The sequence below is a fragment of the Pituophis catenifer genome, unplaced genomic scaffold (assembly GCF_029215685.1).
Source record: "Pituophis catenifer annectens isolate HBS135680 unplaced genomic scaffold, rPitCat1.0.hap2 SCAF_2, whole genome shotgun sequence".
Taxonomy (NCBI): domain Eukaryota; kingdom Metazoa; phylum Chordata; class Lepidosauria; order Squamata; family Colubridae; genus Pituophis; species Pituophis catenifer.
Window position 1 is genome coordinate 128,479,573 of NW_027256882.1, and position 23,258 is coordinate 128,502,830.

The following is a 23,258-nucleotide window of genomic DNA, read 5'->3' on the forward strand; positions in this document are numbered from 1 at the left end:
CTGAAAACCCAGGAAGAAACAGTAAACAGTTCTGCCATCATCAGAACTGAAAGTACAATGCTTAGTAGAGTTTTTGAGTATGATCTAAACTTAATAGATACCATTATTCAGAGCTCTTAGGTTATTAACAATGTCACCTGAGGGGCTGGGCGTGTATGTGTGCAAAATTGGCAAGAAATGAAAAATGTGTCAAAATGCAAAAGTCATGCTCTTTTGTACGTGCTTCAATGTTGTATACAAGTTTTGGTCTTCCCCATAGATATTATGGATTCGGGCTGTATGTTTGTGTAGAGGGCAGAGAGGGGGAGGTAGTCCAAATGTTGATAAATGTTTCCTTGGATGTTTACCAAAATGAGTTTCATCCCTACATATCTTCTTAATATCATGGCTTCCAGTGTTAGGAAACTTTAGCTTCTGCTTTCTTTAATAGATACAAAGTTCTGAATGCAAGTGCCATCCCAGAGGGACAATTCATAGACAGCAAGAAGGCTTCTGAGAAACTTCTTGGATCAATTGATGTTGACCATACCCAGTATAAATTTGGCCACACCAAGGTAAGATGACAATTCGACTGTTTGAATGCAACATTGTTTATGGGGACAATTATATACAGTATTTATTATACTTTCTCTTCCACCACCAGGTGTTCTTCAAAGCTGGGCTTCTGGGTCTTCTAGAGGAGATGAGAGATGATAAGTTGGCACAATTAATTACACGTACCCAAGCTATGTGTCGTGGGTTCTTAGCAAGGTCTGAGTTCCAGAAAATGATGCAAAGAAGGTACAGTTTGGCTATTACAAATAAAATGAGACATACACAAAGAGACACATATAAGGATCACCTTCAATACCCAAACAGACAACTTGTGAACCATGGACCATACCAGTGGTGGGTTGCCCCCAGTTCGCACCGGTTCTATAGAACCGGTAGTAAAACCGGTAGTAAAACCGGCAGGAGGCTCCACCTCCTCTGCGCATGCGTGCCCCCCCGCTGCGAACCAGTAGTAAAGGTAAGTAGAACCCATCCCTGGACTATACTGATGGTTGGAAAACGACTGTAGCATGCACAACAGACTATAATATATAGTATAGAACATTTAGCAACATTTAGCAGTAGTAGATTTGAGAAGTCATGTATGAATGACGTAAGTAGCCATGAAAAATCTCAGGTTCTCAGGAAAGTTCATTGCACAACATGGCAGAAATTATGCATTTAAAAATATATTTATTTCACATTTATCTGTATAAATCTTTTTTAAAAAATGGATTTGAAAAGCTTTGTGAAGTGGCATTAATCTATATTTCTTACATATTATATTCTTTAACTTATGTTAGTGAAAATTTTATAAATGATTTTGTATTATATATGTGTATTCCAAATTTCTTCTAAACTTATCAGTTTTATTTTGCTTTTCTTCCAGAGAATCCATCTTCACTATTCAGTACAGTATTCGTTCATTCATGAATGTGAAGCACTGGCCTTGGATGAAATTGTACTTCAAGATCAAGCCCCTGCTGAAGAGTGCAGAGTCAGAGAAGGAAATGGCCAACATGAAGGAAGAATTTGAGAAAACAAAGGAGAATCTTGCCAAGGCAGAGGCCAAAGTGAAGGAACTAGAAGAAAAAATGGTGTCCCTGATGCAGGAGAAAAATGACTTGCAACTTCAAGTCCAAGCTGTAAGCCTGTTAGATATTAAATATTATTGTTTGATTAAATGATCTAGTACAGTTTAGCAAGCAGTAAATTGAAGCCCACAGATGAAAGTTCACTGCAGTTTTTGGTTGGGATTATTAAGAGATTTCCTCATATTGCTACATACTCTCAAAATCATATTTACTTACTCTATGTCTGTAATACTATTACACAGTGTTATAATTAAGAATTAAATGACTTAACATATAAATATATATAAGAACTGTATTGTAATAGGTAAACTATTCTTGTTTTCATATTTAACTATCTACCAATATTCATTAAAGACTTACAGTTGGGCAGCATCATAAATCAATAAATAGTGAATATATTTGACTTGTTCAACATACAAGAACAATTTACCTTTGATTATTGTTCCAATTAATATAAAGAGAGTTGATCCCTGTGCATTTTTCGTAGTAAAAAGATTTTCCATTAGAATAGGAATTTTATATATGTTAATATTGTAATTAGGAAACTGTTTTTTTTTAATGATCTCTACTTTCCTTTCATAGGAAGCTGATGGCTTGGCAGATGCTGAGGAGAGATGTGACCAGCTAATCAAAAGCAAAATCCAACTGGAAGCCAAAATTAAGGAGCTCACTGAGCGAGCTGAAGATGAAGAAGAAATGAATGCTGAATTGACAGCCAAGAAGAGGAAACTGGAGGACGAATGCTCAGAACTGAAGAAAGACATTGATGATCTTGAGCTAACACTGGCCAAGGTTGAAAAGGAGAAGCATGCTACAGAAAATAAGGTACTGGTCAAAAATATACCAAAATTAAATTGCTACCCATTATTGTCACTTCAGAATACATAGATTACTATAACTCTGTCTGTTCAACTTTTAAAGGTGAAAAACCTTACTGAAGAGATGGCGGTCTTGGACGAGACCATTGCCAAACTGACCAAGGAGAAGAAAGCCCTGCAAGAGGCCCATCAACAGACCTTGGATGATCTGCAGGCAGAGGAAGACAAAGTGAACACTCTGACCAAAGCAAAAACCAAGCTGGAACAGCAAGTGGATGACGTAAGCATGCTATCATCTCCAGAGAAGAATTGGATTGAGGTGGAGGTACTGCTGTGATGGCACCATTACTCTGATCTCTTTGTCTTCAGCTTGAAGGGTCTCTGGAGCAAGAAAAGAAACTTCGCATGGACCTTGAAAGAGCTAAGAGGAAGCTAGAAGGGGATTTGAAACTAGCTCAGGAATCCACAATGGATTTGGAAAATGATAAGCAGCAGCTGGATGAAAAGCTGAAGAAGTAAGTATTAATGTCTATTATGAGGGACTTTTGTGCTAAATGGAGTTTTTTGATTTGGTGGCTAACCATTATATTTTGTTGTGATAAGGAAAGACTTTGAAACCAGCCAACTCCAGAGCAGGATTGAAGATGAGCAGGTCATGGGCTCCCAGCTTCAGAAGAAGATCAAGGAGCTGCAGGTCTGTCATAGAGTAGTTCCTTCATGAATGGTGAATTAAGCTATCTGGAAGCCGGTTTCAGGGTTCATGGTTGCCTCTCCTTCTCTAGGCTCGTATTGAGGAATTGGAAGAGGAGATTGAGGCAGAACGGGCATCTCGTGCCAAAGCAGAGAAACAGCGGGGTGATCTCTCCAGGGAACTTGAGGAGATCAGCGAACGTCTGGAGGAAGCTGGTGGAGCAACTGTAGCTCAGATTGAGATGAACAAGAAACGTGAGGCAGAATTTCAGAAAATGCGCCGGGACCTTGAAGAGGCCACCTTGCAGCATGAAGCCACCGCTGCTGCTCTCCGCAAGAAGCATGCAGATAGTGCAGCTGAACTTGGGGAACAAATTGATAACCTGCAGCGAGTGAAGCAGAAGCTGGAGAAGGAGAAGAGTGAACTGAAGATGGAGATCGATGATCTTGCAAGCAATATGGAATCTGTCTCTAAAGCTAAGGTATTCTATAGAAGTACAGTATAGGCAATGGTTCTGTTAGGCACAGTCAGGATCTACTTCAAATCATTTGATTTATTTAAAAATGTGGACAAAGCAGTTTTCAGTAATTCTTATGCATATGTAAGCATTTGAATGTATAAAAATATGGTGCCATAAGTAAGCAATTAATATTTATATTGAATTTCCAGATTCTAAAATAATTTTAAAAGATACCCACAAACCTTTTACATATGATTTTTATTTATAAAATGTGTGTTACAACAGATGATATGTTCATTTGCATAATTTTTGAGCCATGTGTATAAAATTTACAAACTGTGCAAGAGAGACATGATTTCTGATTGAAATATATGATGGGCTAAATATAAGATATGGGAGCATGCCACTTCAGTTATATACTCTGAAGACAACTCTCGCTATCTATTGGTTGTAAGAGTTTGGCACTTGATTTTTTAAAAACTGCTTTGTAATTTACTGGCCTTCTGAAGCAAATTCTGGTACTATATCCTTTGTATAGTATCAGAATTGTTATTGTTAAAACTCTAAACGACAAAATGTTATCTAGATATATTCTAAAACAGAAAGAACTATTTGTGATTTATAAGATAAATACATTTCCTCTATCCTCCCCTGTCTGAAATGTCCTTTTTGATTCTAGTGTAATACAGCTAGCATCTGAGGAAGACAAAAGACATTGGGGGCTGCCTATTTTATACAGATAAACATTTTATTTTTAAAGAACCATTAAAAGTCTCTGCTTGGAACTGTGTGCTCAATATATGAAAGGCCACTTTTTTTTTTTTTTTTTTTGGACATTTTACATTTAGGCAAATCTTGAGAAGATAAGCCGTACATTAGAAGACCAGCTCAGCGAGCTTAAAACAAAGGAGGAAGAACATGTACGCACAATTAATGACCTCAATGCTCAAAGAGCACGTTTGCAGACAGAAACAGGTAACACAAAGGAACAAATTGTGTTATTCTGTAATATTTTGCCATTATAAACATTAGTTCATTTATAATACTTGAATCAATCCTTCCTTCCTTCCTTCCTTCCTTCCTTCCTTCCTTCCTTCCTTCCTTCCTTCCTTCCTTCCTTCTGCCTAGAGAAATTTGTGCAATTTTCTTGTCCACATTTTTCACTAGAGTCTCACCCTCTTTCTAGGACTTAGAGTGTGGCCAAGAGTCACCTAGATGGGTTCATGCCTAAGGCAGGACTACAACTCACAGTTGTGCAATTTCTAGCCTAGTGTCTTTAATCACCACACCAAACAATTCCCCTTTTGTTTCTACCCCTGTTTGAAGTTGAAAATAAATCCTACTAATTTCAAGAAGACGTATTAGTTATTTTTGCTCTTTGTGACCATTATAAAACTAACTATAATCAAATAGTTAGTTTGATTATATATTCAGCTTCAACCACAACAATACATGAGCAAATAATAGATACAAACTCAAGGTAAACTGTTCCAAACTTGATTGCAGAAAATATGACTTCAGTAACAGAGTGGTCAATGCCTGGAATGCACTACCTGACTCTGTGGTTTCTTTCCCAAACCCCCAAAACTTTAACCTTAGCCTGTCTACTGTTGACCTCACCCCATTCCTAAGATGTCTGTAAGGGGCGTGCATAAATACACCAGCATGCCTACCGTCCCTGTCCTAATATCCCTTTTTACTTACTCTTTTTATGTATCCAAATTACGTTTATACTTTTACCTGTTATCTTATATATGATTGACAAAATAAATAAATAAATAAAATAAAATAAATAAAATGTCTTTTATTTAGGTGAACTGTCCCGCCAAGTAGAGGAAAAAGATTCATTGATTTCTCAACTCACAAGAGGCAAACAAGCCTTCACACAGCAGATTGAGGAACTGAAGAGGCAGCTTGAGGAAGAAGTGAAGGTGTGAAATTTGTCTATGCATTGCATAGATCTTATGCATTATTTGGTACTGCAGTATAGTTGTGAATAATGTGTGCATTATTTCTATAGTTATGTTTTTATATTTTAAACTCTTGTTAGACATCCAGCATCATCAATTTAAGATGGCTGGCCAAATAGATGATAGATAGATAGATAGATAGATAGATAGATAGATAGATAGATGGATGGATGGATGGATAGATAGATAGATGGATAGATGGATGGATAGATGGATAGATGGATGGATAGATGGATGGATGGATGGATGAAAGAGAATTAATGAAGAAGGAACTGCTCTGTAAATTAGGTATTAGGTAAGTTCAGATATGGAATGGACCTAGGAGAGTTTAATATATTTGTTTTACATTTTAAATTTATTTGGCAATAAAGCAAACTGGACAATGTAAATAGATTTCAGACATAAGTAGATTAAAAAAAATAACAGACATAACAAACATATTAAGGTAAAGGTAAAGCATAGAAAGGTAAAAACAAAATTCTGAAAATTACTCTTACTAATTTTTTTTATCACAGGCCAAAAATGCCCTGGCACATGGCTTGCAGTCAGCTCGCCATGACTGTGATTTGCTCCGGGAGCAGTATGAAGAGGAGCAGGAAGCCAAGGCTGAGCTTCAACGGTCATTGTCTAAAGCCAATAGTGAAGTTGCTCAATGGAGGACCAAATATGAAACAGATGCTATCCAGCGCACAGAAGAGTTAGAAGAAGCCAAGTAAGTGAAAATGTGTTTGTGTGTGACACAAATGTGTCTGTGAAACAGAAATGGTGACATCATTAACACAAACATTAAAACATCAAAATACATCTTCTAGGCATGATGAGAATTTGTCTCTATATATATATATATATGATTATAAAATGTGTCTATGTGTAAGTGCTGAGGTCCTACAAGGTTTGTGCTGCCGTCAGAGTGATGGGCACAAATGGCATTATTGCACATGATAACATGAAAGAAGGCTCTTATACCAATGTGTTGAGGTATTATGATCCCAGGCCTCCCTTAATATGGTCTGTAATTATATTCTATCAGAAAAAAGCTTGCTCAGCGTCTGCAGGAAGCTGAGGAACATGTAGAAGCTGTGAATTCCAAATGTGCTTCCCTGGAGAAGACCAAGCAGAGGTTGCTGAATGAAGTGGAGGACCTGATGATTGACGTGGAAAGGTCCAATGCAGCTTGTGCAGCTCTAGATAAGAAGCAGAAGAACTTTGATAAGGTATTTTGCTCCTGATGATTAAAGAAGAACACTTTGCACCAAGACGTTGGGCCAATTAAATTTATTATCTTATTTCTTTATCAAATTTGTATGACACTGATGACTCATTGACCCTTTACAGATTCTGGCAGACTGGAAACAGAAATATGAGGAAACTCAGTCTGAACTGGAAGCTTCCCAGAAGGAGTCTCGGTCTCTGAGCACAGAGCTATTCAAGATGAAAAACGCATATGAAGAATCCTTGGATCACCTGGAAACTCTGAGGCGCGAGAACAAGAATCTGCAGCGTAAGCTGTTTTTCTTTTAGTCATGGATAGAACTATCTATTAACTGGGAGAGCTAAGAAAAGAAATTGGATGATGCAGAACTGCCTTTGAGTTCTTTTGTTGTTTGAGGCAAATAATATACCTCATTTGAAGTAACCACAGATGGTGTTATTATTTTAGTACTCAATGCAGAAAATCCCTTCAAGTGTTTTACTTCTCTAAAGTAGTAAAAAAAAAGACAGAAATAGCAGCTAGCTGATGTTTCACAATATTGAAATAAACATATCCTATGTGACTGAAACATCTTCATACTATCCTTTAACCCAAGGCTAGAATAACCATGCACATGTATTATTCTTATGTATGTTCCTGGTTGATGTGGCAAAATGCAGAGTACTTTTTTTTGTCTTGTTTAACTTATAAAACTTTTTGATAATAAATTCTTATAAGAGAGCAAATATAAACTTTGCTTGATGCCAATGATCTAACAATGCAGAACAATTCAAATATTAATTGAATAATCATTTTTATCCATAAACTGAAGAGCAAGGATGAATGATGAAAATTGCCAATGCTGTCCATATTTTCTTTTTTTTTTATCTTGTGTAAAACCAACAGAGGAGATATCTGACCTAACGGAACAGATTGCTGAGGGAGGAAAGGCCATCCATGAACTAGAGAAAGTGAAGAAGCAGATTGAACAGGAGAAGGGTGAACTCCAGGCTTCCTTAGAAGAGGCTGAGGTAATCATGTCATTATTCGTAGAAAAGCAAGTAACATTTTAATTAATTAAACAGGCTACTTAAAAGACTGAAAGAAAATAGGTGGGCACTTACCAGATCAGTGCAAAATCCCATTTACCCTAATAGTTTGTTGACCAGCAGGAAGTCTAAATCAGATCATGAAAGGCCTTAGCAGTTCTTGGCCTTCAGTAAATTCTATGTATCATAGTGACCCCCAATCTGAAGACACCATGAGAAGCAGACAGCAATCAGTCTATTATCACAGTATTTAGCAGCAAGCATCCATATGCTAAGAATAAAAAATTCATTTTTTAAATTTCATTTTTTTAAAAAAAAAATCTGAAAATCGATTAATTGGATGAATCTTGATTCTGTTCACGAACATGGAAAAACAACCATCTGAATTCATTTTTCTCCAGAGAACATGTACTTTTGGAAGGTCCTATTGTATGGCTATATAAATTTATCTTTTATGCTTTAAGGCCTCTCTGGAACATGAAGAGGGCAAACTCCTGCGCATCCAACTTGAACTCAACCAGGTGAAAGCTGACATCGACAGAAGAATTGCAGAGAAGGATGAAGAAATTGATCAGCTGAAGAGGAATCATGTGAGGGTGGTAGAGTCTATGCAGAGCACATTGGACGCTGAGATTAGGAGCAGGAATGATGCCCTACGGCTTAAGAAGAAGATGGAGGGAGATCTGAATGAGATGGAGATCCAACTGAACCATGCCAACCGTCAAGCTGCTGAAGCACTAAAGAACCTCAGGAACACACAAGGACTGCTCAAGGTACATATGTACTTCTATATTTTATTTATTTATTTATTTATTTTGTTTGCTGCCCATCTTACCACCAGGCAATACTGGGTGATTTACAACATCAAAAGCAATAAAACCACAAAAGTAAATTGTATTTTAAAGATGGGGAGGGATGGAGCAGGATGCATGGTGCAGGTGGAGGTGAGATCATCTCTTATTCCATCAAGTACCTCCAGCATGATATTCAAGAAAGAGTTGCATTTTTTCCCTTATATTGCAACCATATCCCAAGACAAATATTGCCATATCCTGTTTTAGGATACCCAAATACATCTGGATGATGCTTTGAGAAGCCAGGAAGATTTGAAGGAACAAGTGGCCATGATTGAGCGCAGAGCAAACCTCATGCAGGCTGAGATTGAGGAGCTCCGGGCAGCTCTAGAACAGACAGAGAGGGCCAGAAAAGTGGCTGAACAGGAGCTTCTGGATGCCAGTGAACGTGTGCAGCTCCTCCATACCCAGGTAAGTGAGCAATCATAACATTGATGACTGCATTAATGTAAGAAGGCAAGCATGCAAAATATAAATATGAACTTGTAGAGGTTGATGCATTTTTTTAAAGAATGATGTGATGTAGATTCCCATGAGAGCTCTGCTATTTATTTGAAACTTTTGCATGTTGCTCTTTAATTGAAAAACCCAGTAAAGTAGTAAAGAGAGAAGAGCGTCTCCGCTTCAAAGCTTGCATTTTAAAAAGCACAACTAAAGAGGATAATTAGTGAAGATAAAACAAAAAATTAAGCAAATTTGGCCCCAGTTCTTAATACTTATATAAGATGTCTCAGCTCTGCCAGACTGAGTGTAGTTGGTTCTATCCACAGCAGAATCAGTGGAGGCACTGTTCTACCACATCTTGTTCCTCTGTAGCTTGAGGGGACAATAAAGCAGGCTGGTCTCATCATAAGAGCATAATTTGTCTAGTGTATTTTTAATAACTATAAATACGTTCGGCAATATTTTTTACAAAAGAATAGAAGTCCAAATGACAAAGTCAGCCTTCTTGCTTTACGAAAAGCCTGTTCTTCCCCCAAACAGAATACCAGCTTGATCAACACCAAGAAGAAGCTGGAAACAGATATTTCACAAATCCAGACTGAAATGGAGGAATCTATTCAGGAGGCACGCAATGCAGAAGAGAAGGCCAAGAAAGCCATCACAGATGTGAGTTGGAACACTTTTCCTTTATAACTCTTTTAAAATTGGTCTGAATGGTTTTCTGAATGGTAGTTATTTCTCTGTAAATAGGCAGCCATGATGGCAGAAGAACTGAAGAAGGAACAAGACACCAGTGCCCACTTGGAGAGGATGAAGAAAAATCTAGAGCAGAGTGTGAAGGATCTGCAGCACCGTCTTGATGAGGCAGAACAGCTGGCATTGAAGGGTGGCAAGAAGCAGCTCCAAAAATTGGAGCATAGAGTATGTATCTCTTGTATGCACCTTCATGCATTTCTAACCATATAATAAAGCTTACTGATAGAAGGGCTAAATGTTTATTGTATTTCAGGTGCGTGAATTGGAAGCTGAGGTTGATAATGAGCAGAAGCGTAGTGCTGATGCCATCAAAGGTGTTCGTAAATATGAGAGACGAGTGAAGGAGCTGACCTACCAGGTGAGGAAAGAGATTTTTGATACCTTTGAATCTCTCTCTCTCTCTCTCTCTCTCTCTCTCTCTCTCTCTCTCCCTATCTCTCTATCATCTATCTATCTAGCTATCATCTCTCTATCTCTCTATCATCTAGCTAGCTAGCTATTATCTATCTATCTATCTATCTATCTATCTATCTCTATCTTTTCTCATAATTTTATGTGTTTTTCTACTTTGTTCAGTCTAAGGAAGACAGGAAGAATGTTCTGAGAATCCAAGATCTACCTTTGAATCTCAATCTCTCTCTCTCTCTCTCTCTCTCTCCCTCCCTCCCTCTCTATCATCTATCTAGCTAGCTATCATCTCTCTATCTCTCTATCATCTAGCTAGCTAGCTATTATCTATCTATCTATCTATCTATCTATCTATCTATCTATCTATCTATCTATCTCTATCTTTTCTCATAATTTTATGTGTTTTTCTACTTTGTTCAGTCTAAGGAAGACAGGAAGAATGTTCTGAGAATCCAAGATCTACCTTTGAATCTCAATCTCTCTCTCTCTCTCTCTCTCTCTCTCTCTCTCTCCCTATCTCTCTATCATCTATCTAGCTAGCTATCATCTCTCTATCTCTCTATCATCTAGCTAGCTATTATCTATCTATCTATCTATCTATCTATCTATCTATCTATCTATCTATCTATCTATCTCTATCTTTTCTCATAATTTTATGTGTTTTTCTACTTTGTTCAGTCTAAGGAAGACAGGAAGAATGTTCTGAGAATCCAAGATCTACCTTTGAATCTCTCTCTCTCTCTCTCTCTCTCTCTCTCTCTCTCTCTCTCTCTCTCTCTCTCTCTCTCTCTCTCTCTCTCCTATCTCTCTATCATCTAGCTAGCTAGCTATTATCTATCTATCTATCTATCTATCTATCTATCTATCTATCTATCTATCTATCTCTATCTTTTCTCCTAATTTTATGTGTTTTCTACTTTGTTCAGTCTAAGGAAGACAGGAAGAATGTTCTGAGAATCCAAGATCTACCTTTGAATCTCTCTCTCTCTCTCTCTCTCTCTCTCTCTCTATCTATCTATCCATCTATCTATCTATCTATCTCTATCTCTTCTCATAATTTTATGTGTTTTCTACTTTGTTCAGTCTGAGGAAGACAGAAAGAATGTTCTGAGACTCCAAGATCTGGTGGACAAATTGCAACTGAAAGTGAAAGCATACAAGAGGCAATCTGAAGAAGCTGTAAGTATTTTTCTGAAGTTGGGGTTGCTTGAACTAGAATTGTGAAAGAGAATACTAGAGAAAGAATAAAGGTTATTACAAACCAAATTAACCTGCATATGGCAGAATGAGTTGAGGGGCATAAAATATTGTGCTAATTGTGACTGATGCAAGAAGGGTTGTGTAAGAGGCCCTGTGAAGGCCTGGAAGGCCTGGTACTCACCTGCATGTGGAAGCTTGCACTAATACCATAGCTGTTGTGATTGTGAAGTTATTAAATAGCTAATTTTTATAAGAAATCATTAATTTCATATACATTATAGAAATGTTATATATATATATAAACCAGGGATGGGTTCTACTCACCTCCACTACTGGATTGCAACGGGAGCGTGCGCACGCGCTTCTGCGCATGCGCAGAAGCTTCTGCACATGTGCAGATCGTTCATGATGACATCCAGGCAGGTGGGTGGGGCCTCCTGCTGCTGTTACTACCAGTTCGCAAGAACCGGACCAAACCAGGAGCAACCCACCACTGATATAAACATACATACATACTATTTATATCACATTTTCAGTACTAATTTTTCTATGAACATGCTAAGGATAAATGCTAAGGATATTAATCCTGATCAGGATGGAGTACATTCCTGCCATGGTTCCTGGAGTATACAACTGAGCTGTAAGGGAAAGGCTGAAGACTGAAATGTTTTGACCCTGCCTCCTGACAGTTGAGATAGCAATTTGGTAGTTTATACTGCCATCTCCTCACAACTAGGACAACAGTTCTTTTTCTTTCTTTCTTTTTTATTGAAAAGTTTTACAAAGAAAATTCCCTCCCCAGTGTTCCCCCCACCCTTTTTCCCTCCCCACCTCCCCCACACCCCTTCCCCCCTTCCCATCCCACCCTCCCCCACAGACTTCCCAGAGCAAAATACAGGGTATTTCAATTAACAATCATAAGCTAAATTAGCGTAACTATTCTTAAACTGCCAAATCCCCCCCTGAAACCTTAACTCCACTATGAATAACATAATACTTCTAAAGTTTAACATTCATTCATAAGCTATTTGATATTTTCTTGTCTGATACTTATTTTGAATATAATCAATCCATCTTCTCCATTCCGATATGTATCTTTCTTGTGTATAGTCCTTCAAATATGCTGAAATTTTCGCCATTTCCGCTAAATTCGCTACTTTCAATGTCCACTCTTCAATAGTAGGCAAAGAGTCCTTCTTCCAGTATTGCGCTACCAACAGCCTAGCTGCTGATATTAAGTTCAAAATCAGTTTAGTCTCTAATGCTGTACAATCCGTCGTTATACCCAATAAAAACAAATGAGGAATAAATTTCAACCTTTTTTTCAGAATATTCTGCATCACCCACCAAATTTTTATCCAAAATGCCTTGATTTTCTTACAAGTCCACCATATATGATAATAAGTTGAATCATCACATTCATATCTCCAACATTTAGCTTGCAAATTCGAATACATACATGATAATTTTTTAGGATCTAAGTGCCATCTATAAAACATTTTATAAAAATTCTCTCTCAAATTTTGTGCTTGCGTAAACTTAACATTTCTAACCCAAATCTTTTCCCATGTTTCCATCATCACTGGTTCCTGAAAGTTTTGTGCCCATTTTATCATACAATCCTTAACCAATTCCGTTTCTGAATCTATTTCCAATAAAGCGTTATACAATCTTTTAATATGCATCTGACTTTGATCTCTAATCTGTTTTACCAGGTTTTCCTCATTTTGCATGATACCAATTTTTTGATCTTCCCTCCATCTAGCTTGAAGCTGACAATACTGAAACCAAGTATAAATTATCCCTTCTTCTTTCAATACATTTAAAGATTTCAATTGCAGTTTACCCCTTTCCATAAAAAGAAGCTCTTTATAAGTAATCACCTCCGTTTTTTGTTCTATACTTATATTTTCTATTGCATGTCTGGGATTTGCCCATATAGGTATCTTGTAGTTTAGCTTATATTGATACTTTTTCCAAACCTTCAGCAACACATTTCTAAGTATATGACCCTTAAACATTTTATCCACTTTTTTTTATATAACAAATAAGCATGCCATCCATATAACAGATCATAACCTTCTATATTTAACATTCTTTCTTCAGTTAAATTAAACCAATCGCTAATTTGTGATAAAACAGCTGCTTCATAGTACAATCTTAAATTAGGCATTTTAAGACCTCCTCTCTTGCGTACATCCTGTATAATTTTCAGTTTCACTCTTGGTTTCTTCCCGCCCCAAATAAAAATATTAACCCCTTTCTGCCACTCCCTCAAATTTCCGTCTTTCTTAAGCACTGATATCATTTGAAACAAAAATAAGAACCTAGGTAATACATTCATTTTTATTACTGCTATCCTTCCCAGTAAAGATAGTTGTAGCTTTTTCCAATTTTCCATTTCTTTCTGCACTTTTTGCCAAAGAACTTCATAATTGTTTTTAAATAGTTTCGTATTTGAGGCTGCAATATATACTCCTAAATATTTAACCTTTTTAACTATTTCAAACCCCGTTATTCTCCCTATATCTTTTCTTTGAGATATGGACATATTTTTAGTTATCTAGGGGTGTATATTCCAGTTAAAAGCATTTTTCCAGTCTGAGTTAATAATTCAATTGCAATATATCTTCCTTGAATATCTGCCTCAATTAAATTAGCTGATAATCCTTTCTTTACATATATAACTAGCCCATTTTTCTTCTCTGGCGCTGATGCCGCAAAGTGTGTACCTAATCTTGAATTTACCAAATATTTTTGGTCTGATAGTCTAATATGTGTTTCTTGCAGACAAATAATATTGTTCTTAAATTGTTTCAAATAATGAAATACTTTCTTTTTTGTGGTGAATTTAAACCATTAACATTCCAGGATAAGAACTTAGTTGCCATCTTTGGCCTTTCAAAGCTTTAAGAGCATCAGCTGAACATCCTCCTCCACCTTACTCTTCGGCCTACACCCCCCCCACTGCTTCTGTTTTTTGAATTTCTTGAGGTAAATCTTGAAGTTGTTGCACTTTTAATTGTTGTTCTTGACGTTTATAAGTTGCTCAGTCAGTCGTTGTTCTCTTAGCTCTTCCTTCTTAAATGGTTCCAGAGTTGGGGGTGGGCCCCCAAGTTCCAAATCCTCTTCCATGGTGGTTCCTCCAGCTGCAACTTCAGCATAAGTTTGTATCTGCTTTCCATCTTTTTCTTGTTGTAACATCTCCATTTTCTTTCTACCCCCCCCCCCCCGGTGAGGGTGGATGTCCAGCTTTTAGGACATTAACATAAAAATATTTTGCCTTCCAAACTGTGTTTAAGCGGTATCTTTCTCCACTATAATTCACTATTAGACCAGTTGGAACATCCCATCTGTACTGCACTTGTTGGTTTCTCAGTTCATTTACCAAAAAGCCAAAGTCCTTTTGGCTTCTTAACATTTTTGGAGGGATCTCTTTCAGAACCACCACTTCTTGTCCAGCCACTTGAACCTTATTCTTGTAGGAAGCTTGTAAAATGTCATTTCTGATCTTCCTGGTTGTAAAATAAATCACCACATCTCTTGGCAACTGCTTTTAATCCAGTCTCAAAGTGCAAAGTTCTCAATAAACACTTTCGCTTCTAACTTTCACTTTCACACCCATAACAAAGGCGCCATCTTCAGCCTCCAGCTCAAAAAGATTCGATTAGAAACAATGTAAATCTGGAGTTAAGCACTGTTACTTTTAAAGCTTGTTCTCCTGTCTCTGCTCTGCCTGCGCTTGTATTTAATCAAACTCACTTTTGTCTGCAGGATTGGTCGTGGCGTCTGGCTCTGTTTAAAACAGAGTTGTCCCATATCCGGAGCTTCTTAGTGGGCTGACCGAGGAGCTCTCACCCTCCAAGCCTCTGGAATTATTCCAGAGGGCTTTCGGGGAGCTCTACTCGCACCCACTGGCTCTCCTCTCCTTCTTCTCCCGATGGAGAGATTTTTCAGCCGCCAGACAGCCGATTAGCGCTGTCAAAGCGGCTTTTACGAAATCGTGGGGCTGGCAGTCCGAGGAGACTATCCACGATGCCTGCAGTGTCAACCGGAAGTCCCGACAACAGTTCTTAAATTGACACAATTACCTTTCTTCCCTGTTTTGAATGTTATTCCACTTTACACTTATGCAAGTATCTCAGCAGTGGCAGTCTCAAACTGGACCTTTGACTCATAAACAAAAAAATTACAAATCGCTCCATTAAGCTGAAATATGTCTAAATTATGCCACTGGAAGTAATCCTGAGTTATATGGAATGCCTAATTTGGCATTTTCTCCTTAATCCTGGTGTGTATGTGAGAAAGGGCTCTCAATGCACATGCTGCTTCTTTTTTGGCAATTAAAAAAAATGAAAAATAAGTAATCATAGACTTAAAAGATTGAAAGGGACATAGGATGTCTTCTAATTCTTGCGTTTATATACACTAGCTATTTCCTGATAGGCAGCAAGAATCCGGTTTATAATTCCAGTATATCTTTAATGCTAACAAAATCCAAGTAACACTATAATTAGTCAAAGATTACTAAATTCTGAAGAACCATTTTTTAAACTTTTATTTAATTCCCACATAAAATAGTATTCTAAAAATAAAGCTAAGCAGGAAAATATTTTCCATCTTTTTAAATCCTCTTATGTTTTCCAACACTTAATTTTTTCCTTACTTTTAAAATAGTCTATTATTGAGGAAAAAATTAAAATATCAACTTGCATTTTTGGATTGGTAGCTTGATGAACTTTTCATCCTGAAGCATGTCCAATGAGGAAAAAATGGGATGCAAGGGAACAATTTCCTGCCGCTATTTTGCCAGAAACAGAAGAAAAAGATTCACTTGTGGATTTGAAACAAAACAAAACAAAAAAAATGGATGTGACACAAATATAATCCTTTACATTTTCTTCCTTTTTTAAAAAATCATACTATCTAAATCTCTAAATTTTTTCCAGATTTTGTCAATAAATGGAAAATAATAATAATTAATTTCAATAATATTTTTAGGAGGAACTTTCCAACGTGAACCTTTCCAAGTTCCGCAAGATTCAGCATGAGCTGGAAGAAGCTGAGGAACGGGCTGACATTGCTGAGTCCCAGGTGAATAAACTCAGGGTGAAGACCCGAGAAGTTCATAAGAAGGTGGTTATAAGTGAAGAATAAACTTACCTGAAAATGGCAAAGTGACCCAAGAGAAGCGCAAAATGTGAAGCTCTTTGTCGCTCCCTGTAATTACTGTTTATTTTGCCTCAATTTGTAGAAATAAAGATTATAGCAATTGGAAAAACCACATTCTGTTATTTATTTTCCTATTATTATTAAGCCTTTTAATACATCTTTTTCATGTCCTCTCTTAATAAAAATGAACTTCCCAACACATAGAAGGAAAAATATGCTTTAAGACTATAGACCAGGGGTGTCAAACTCAAGGGTGCTTAAATCTGACCTGTGGAGCCGCCCTGGAAACAGCAAAGTACCGGCCTGTGGTGCCTCTGCCAGTGAAATCAGAGCTCGGGGGGCCGTGCACAATCCTCCCAAGTTCTGTTTTCTCTGGTGGAGTGCTCGGGCCAACACAGGCACCCCCACCATAAGTTATGTCGAGCTGGCCATGCCCACCTTGGCCATGCCCACTCCCCCTGAGGTCCAATACAATCCTGATGCGGCCCTCAATGAAATCGAGTTTGACACCCCTGCTATAGACAGTAAGGAAGTTGGCTTTAATAGAGATATACAGAAACCTTTACCTAGGTAAAAGAGGCTGAAGCATTTTTTTAAAATCCAGAACAATGAGATAACAATTATCCAACTAGGTAATAAAGTGACTTAGGCAGCTTCCCCCTAAATTCATTGAACTGTAAGAAGGAGAAAGGACAGTATAGTCAAACTTGCAAGATTCTGTTACAGACAGACTCAGTAATAGTTTGGGCCTTCCTACAGAAGCCTTCCTGACAAATATATGTACAGTATATGTATGTATGTATATATGTATGTATATGTGTGTGTTTTCGTAGTTTTCACGGGTAGAGGTATGCAAGTTTTGGTGTATTTGGGTCTTTTCCCATGTAATATTGAGAGTATCTTGGCGACGTTTCGACGAGGTCCCGCTCATCATCTTCAGGCTGGTGTCTTCGGCTTATGCTTGTGCGAGGAAAGCGTGATCGGAGCTGCCGTCTCTCTATAAATACTGGTCGGGAGGTATGGGGTGCTGGCTTTGTTGCTGTGAGCAGGTTGGTTGCCTGTGTTGTAACATCTTTTTTTTTTTTTTGCAAAATATTTTTTATTTTTTTCAACATAACACATAAAATACATCTCTTTCAAGAGCGAAGTTTCGATCCGGTCATGAATAGGTACAATTGCTTACATTTTAAAAAGGCTCCACTCACAATTTCCCATTATATCTTTTAAAATTCAAAGTCAAAACATAGAAACATTTTTAGTCATAAACTCTAATATCTTGATCAGAACCATTCTATTATATCACCACCAATTTAATTTCCAGGTACATATTTAATTCATTATTATGCTCATTTATAAATTCAATTATCTCTGGTTCTTTTCCAGGCTCTCTTCATTACACCTTTTAACATCAATATTAAAACATTAAAAAAAGAAAAAAAAATATTCTAATCTCTTAGTCTAATTATTTACCTTACAATTCCTAACCACATATCGTAATTTCAATTTAGATACAGCTCTATTTTTTATTTCAATTAATAAATCAAAATTCAGTCCATACTTCTTAATCTCTTGACCCCTTCTTCAGATCTTTAAACCTTAAAGCTTTATCAATTTGCCTTTAATTTTGCATATTTCATATTCTCAAATTTATCTCAAAATCCATATCCTCCTCCCTATCTCCTCCTATTATTGGCTGATTTCCAGCATATTATTGTTTGGCTGATTAACAGCATATCCTCCTCCATACCTCCAGCTTTTGTTTGGCTTATTTCTGGCATGCTTTATTTTGGCTGATTTCCAGCATAGTCACCTCCATACCTCGACCCATTGTTGGCTAGTTTCCAACGTATTGTATTTTGGCTGATTCCAGCATAGTCTGGTCCGAACCTCCCACTATTATTTGGCTGATTTCCAGCATATTTTGTTTTGGCTGATTTCCAGCATATATTCTTCTCCAAGTCTCCTTCTCTTATTTGGCTGGTGTTACCAGCATATTTTCCTCCATGCCTACATCTGTTGTTTTAGCTATTTCATTTTAACTAGTTCACATATTATATAAATTGGTTTTTCAGTTACCACAATTTGGCTCAGCATAAATTTTAACAAATATCTTCTCATATATTTTAAGATCATCTACTTCATATTTATTTTAAATCTCAAAAATTCATTTAAGCATTTAGAACATTTAGAAAAATCATATTCTCATTCATTCATTTATAGTCTTATTTCATAACCAAATACATATGTTTATATAGTCCAATTTAAAAGGAATGGAAATAAAAGGTGAAAAAGAGAAGGAAAGAAAAACAAAAACAAAGAAGGAGAAAAGAGGGAAAGTAGAAAGAAAAAAGAAAAAAGGTAGCCTGTATTGTAACATCTTGATTGGTTGATGGAGTTGATGTTTGCAGATTAGTCAGCTGTTTCATAACGGCAGCATCACCAGCTGCTGCACCGCCCCTCCGATCCCCACACAAAGCAAACTGGCACATGCCAGGAACACATGGTAAGACCTCAAACTCGGAACCAAATCAAAGCCTGGGATGTGGCATCACAGCTATCTGCTCAGGACATTACATCAAAAAACTCAGGATATCACAATTCTAGAACTCAGGATGTTAACACACAGCCCATTACCCAGGTCGTTAAAACACAAAAGACTAATGGGCACACATCAAGGACCTCACCCACACAGGATGTTACAAAACAGCTGACTAATCTGCAGACATCAACTCCATCAACCAATCAAAATGTTACAACACAGACAACCAACCCGCTCACAGCAACAAAGCCAGCACCCCACACCTCCCCACCAGTATTTATAGAGAAACGGCAGCTCCAATCACACTTTCCTCGCACAAGCATGAAGCTAAAGACACCAGCCTGAAGATGACAAGTGGGACCTTGTTGAAACGTCGCCAAAATACTCCCAAACTTACATGGGAAAAGACCCGAATACACCAAAACTTGCATACATACATACATACATACATACATACATACATACATACATACATACGTTTATTATCGGAGGTAACTACTATAGCTCTTTAAAGGAGAGGTTGCTTCACTATAAGATTAATGGTAAAAAAGCACTAGATTTGTTTCTTAATATACAAATATTTGAAGGTGTCTTAAATTGATTACCTGTTTTTTTAATACCCCATCTAAAAAGATTTTATATTATCAGATTTATAGCCCAGCTGGTCCAGCATTCTATGTCAAATACTGTATGTGGGATGTCAATGCATAGACAGAAGTAAGGAAGTAATATCACAGTATTCCAGGACACTCCATTACAAACTCCAGTTATTTTATAACAAAAAAAACCCCCAAACATCTTTAACAGTACAATTGAATGAGAGACAGCCGAACTCACACACCCAAAATTTTCAGGCAATCTTAGAAAATCTCAATAAAATATAATACATGTTTAACATATTACATTCTTATAAGGTTTTTATTACATGTCCCACATATAATCTGCATAATCACCCTAACTTTTCCTCCCTTCCCACTCTATCCCACACTAGTTTAAATCTTACATCAGTTTATTCATTCCGTGGATCTGATGAAGTGAACTGCAATTCATGAAAATTCAATTCAGTCTGAAGAGATGCTACCAAATTCCTCCTCACTTTTGCTTATATGGACTAACACAGGTGGGCTGCAGCACTGGAGACATTTTGGCTTAATCAATTATTTGTGGAATATATTGTCCTGTTCCATCTTTTGATAGTTGTCCTTTTATGTATAAGTTACATTCCCTCAGTCATTCTCTAGAAGAAGTTCAAGGAAATAGGATTCAAATAATTAGATGCTTTGCATGTACTATATAGTTCTTTTCTTAGATTTATTAAACCTATGTAACCATACCATAGAACTTCTCAGTTATCTTTTGCAGAGCTCAGTACCCAAAATAAGAGAAGATTCCCTCTCTAAAATTGTTTTTGTGTATTTAAAATCATTGCCAAAGTAACCAACCAGAAAGAATTGTAAGTTCAAAAGTCAGATACGTGGATAATGACACTTCATCTGAACACGTATTTTCTATAGATTTAAGTTGTCTTCTAACATGGTTCTATGATTGGAGAAATAATGGTTAGAAGATAAATGTATTACTGTAAATGTTATTTATCTAGCCACACATCTCACTTTTACTTGACTCTAGACGGCTTACAAGAACACAAATAAAAATGCAGGATACATTGTAAAACAAGAATAAAAACACATAGCAGCAATCTAATCTGTCATCCATTCAACCAGGCTCTGACCCACATCCAGCTTGTGCACTAAATCAGGTTCTCAAGGTCTTATGAAAGGCCAATAGAGATGGGCCCAATCTAATCTCAGGGGGAATGATGAAAGGGCGGGTGCCATGGCAGAAAAGGCTGTTCCGCTGGGCTCTGTCAGCTGACACTCCTTAGCTCACAGTATCTTAGCTGTCAGCATCCTGTTCCTGCCAGATTGGATAGATGGGTAGAAACAACTGGGGAGAGACAGTCCTTGTAAGTAACCCAGTCCTAAGTCATGAAGGGCTTTAATGGTGACATCCAGGACCTTGAATTGCACCCAGAAGCATACTGAAAGCCAATGGAGCTTGTAGAACAATGGTATCATACATACTACTGGTACCTTCCTGCTCTGCTGCATTGATTATTGTACACTGCTTGGAATCACCTTTTCTAAGATGGGCAGCTACATTTGATTAATAAAATAAATAAATAAATTTTATACCAGTTGAAGCTTCTGGATATTCTTCAAGGGCAGTCCCATGCAAAGTGCATTATACAGTAGTTCAGTAACTACTGAAACCAGGTTGGGCAACACTGCCAATAGTTGGCTTATTCACCTGTTGCTCTAGCCCAGTTATGGCAAATCTTTTCTGCTTGGTATGAGTTCAGAAATTCAGAAAAAGTGGCAAGTCTCTCTCACACGTATTCAAATATAAGGGAAACAATTCTCATGAATGAAGGCAAACATACATGTCGCAGGATAATGCTGCAGGATCCAATCTGGTTCGATCACAGGGACCAGAGATTTATTTTTCAGAGCTTTTGGACTCATGCTAGAGCCCATCTTCAGGGGGCCCTCCAACAATTCTCTATCTGTGGGGTCCTTGGTGCTCTCTGAGCTTGGTTGTTTTCTTGCAAACATTTCATTATCCAACTAGGTAATGAATGAAACATCTGCAAGAAAACACCCAAGCTCAGAGACCTCAAAGGCTCCCTCAGTTTAACATTGAGCTACAAATAGAATTCCCTTCTATCAATTCTCTATTCCCTCCCTGATCTAGGTCACCATGAATACCCTCTGTTTTAGCTGGATCACTTCCTTACAAGCTAAAGTTAGAAGTTCAAGGACTTCTTTGCAGAGAGGAGAATACACTTAAGACAGTATAATGGTTTCTTTTGTCTAAGACCTCCTAAGATCTTTCTTTTCCTATTAATATTTTGAAAAACACTGTGGCTAATAGGTTGCTGGTTCAAAACCAGAAAAATGTTTTTTTTTTTGTTTTTTTTTAATTACTATTTCCTTCATCCACTTGGTTTACCCCGTGCTAGCTGAGGACTAGGGTTTTAACTCAGGGAACAAGAGAAATGTTGATATGCTGAAACCCTGCACTAGATTTTTTTTTAAAGGCCTTAACTATATGTATAAAAAATAAAGATTGTCCTACACCAGCTGAATTTCTGGCTCTCAGCTTTCAGATTCTTGGAATGTATTGATTCTTGGAATGCCAAACACTTGTGTAAATTAAGTTTGTGCCAAACTTGAAATGCGATTCCACAAATTTCCCCTAAGGTCACATCAGTCAAAATCAGAGCCACCCTGCCAAGAGGGGCAGTTACTTCGGATGACAGCTAGAGAGATGTCCTGGACTTCTTTTTTGTCCTTTGCAATGAAGCTGGGCCAAAAGTTTAGAGTGAGTTTAGAGTTTATTAGATTTCTATACCGTCCTTCTCCCAAAGGACTCAGGGCGGTGTACAGCCACATTAAAACACATAGATTTACAAAATTTAAAACCAATTAAAATCGAATATATAAAAAATTTGGCCCACAAATTAAAACACACATACACCCATTATAAAATTTGTATTAGGCCTCTTAGTTAAGAAAATATATTTCTGAAGTCTTTCTAGGACCCAGAATTTTTATGGTTTGCTATGTTTACTGCAGACATGAAGGAAAGCTATTTTCTGAAGATGGGGAATTTTTTTAAGCAATACATAATCTCAAACACGTACCAGTTTGCTGTCTTTAATTTTGAGACTATAGCCACAGCTGCTCATTGAGAAACATCAGACCTATGGAATACATTAACCTCCATCAAAATCTACTCTCTTCTTTTTCAGAGTATTTTCTCTTAGTCTGCATTCTTTCTTTCTTTTTTTATTTTAACAATAAATTAAACCAAATTGTTTTTGTATTACTTCAGGACACTTTTTCTGGTGAGCCCTTTATTTTTTTCCACATGTTTTTGTAGGCCAATCACACTTACTCTTTTAGTGCTGGTGTTCTTTAATCTGTCCCTATAACTTTGCTTTAGGGCTGGTGTTTCTTTTACTGTCCCCTTTCATGTGTTTACTTCTTGTCCTATTATCATTTTCTTTTCTACCTG

General features: G+C 37.2%; 1 protein-coding gene across 1 annotated transcript in view; it reads left to right on the forward strand.

Moving 5' to 3' along the window:
* LOC139312587 (myosin-1B) overlaps positions 1 to 16,751 on the forward strand; it is a 31,594-nt gene extending 14,843 nt beyond the window's left edge. Inside the window, exons 19-39 of the mRNA XM_070937498.1 lie at positions 431 to 554; positions 644 to 780; positions 1,421 to 1,676; positions 2,208 to 2,450; positions 2,547 to 2,723; positions 2,813 to 2,958; positions 3,047 to 3,137; positions 3,226 to 3,615; positions 4,443 to 4,569; positions 5,407 to 5,525; positions 6,080 to 6,276; positions 6,595 to 6,778; positions 6,900 to 7,065; positions 7,663 to 7,787; positions 8,270 to 8,578; positions 8,867 to 9,070; positions 9,644 to 9,769; positions 9,854 to 10,024; positions 10,113 to 10,217; positions 11,351 to 11,446; positions 16,469 to 16,751. Of these exons, the coding sequence (XP_070793599.1) occupies positions 431 to 554; positions 644 to 780; positions 1,421 to 1,676; positions 2,208 to 2,450; positions 2,547 to 2,723; positions 2,813 to 2,958; positions 3,047 to 3,137; positions 3,226 to 3,615; positions 4,443 to 4,569; positions 5,407 to 5,525; positions 6,080 to 6,276; positions 6,595 to 6,778; positions 6,900 to 7,065; positions 7,663 to 7,787; positions 8,270 to 8,578; positions 8,867 to 9,070; positions 9,644 to 9,769; positions 9,854 to 10,024; positions 10,113 to 10,217; positions 11,351 to 11,446; positions 16,469 to 16,624 (3,649 nt within the window). The 3' untranslated portion in view covers positions 16,625 to 16,751. The remainder of the gene's footprint in view (positions 1 to 430; positions 555 to 643; positions 781 to 1,420; positions 1,677 to 2,207; positions 2,451 to 2,546; positions 2,724 to 2,812; positions 2,959 to 3,046; positions 3,138 to 3,225; positions 3,616 to 4,442; positions 4,570 to 5,406; positions 5,526 to 6,079; positions 6,277 to 6,594; positions 6,779 to 6,899; positions 7,066 to 7,662; positions 7,788 to 8,269; positions 8,579 to 8,866; positions 9,071 to 9,643; positions 9,770 to 9,853; positions 10,025 to 10,112; positions 10,218 to 11,350; positions 11,447 to 16,468) is intronic.
* Positions 16,752 to 23,258: the final 6,507 nt, after the last annotated feature.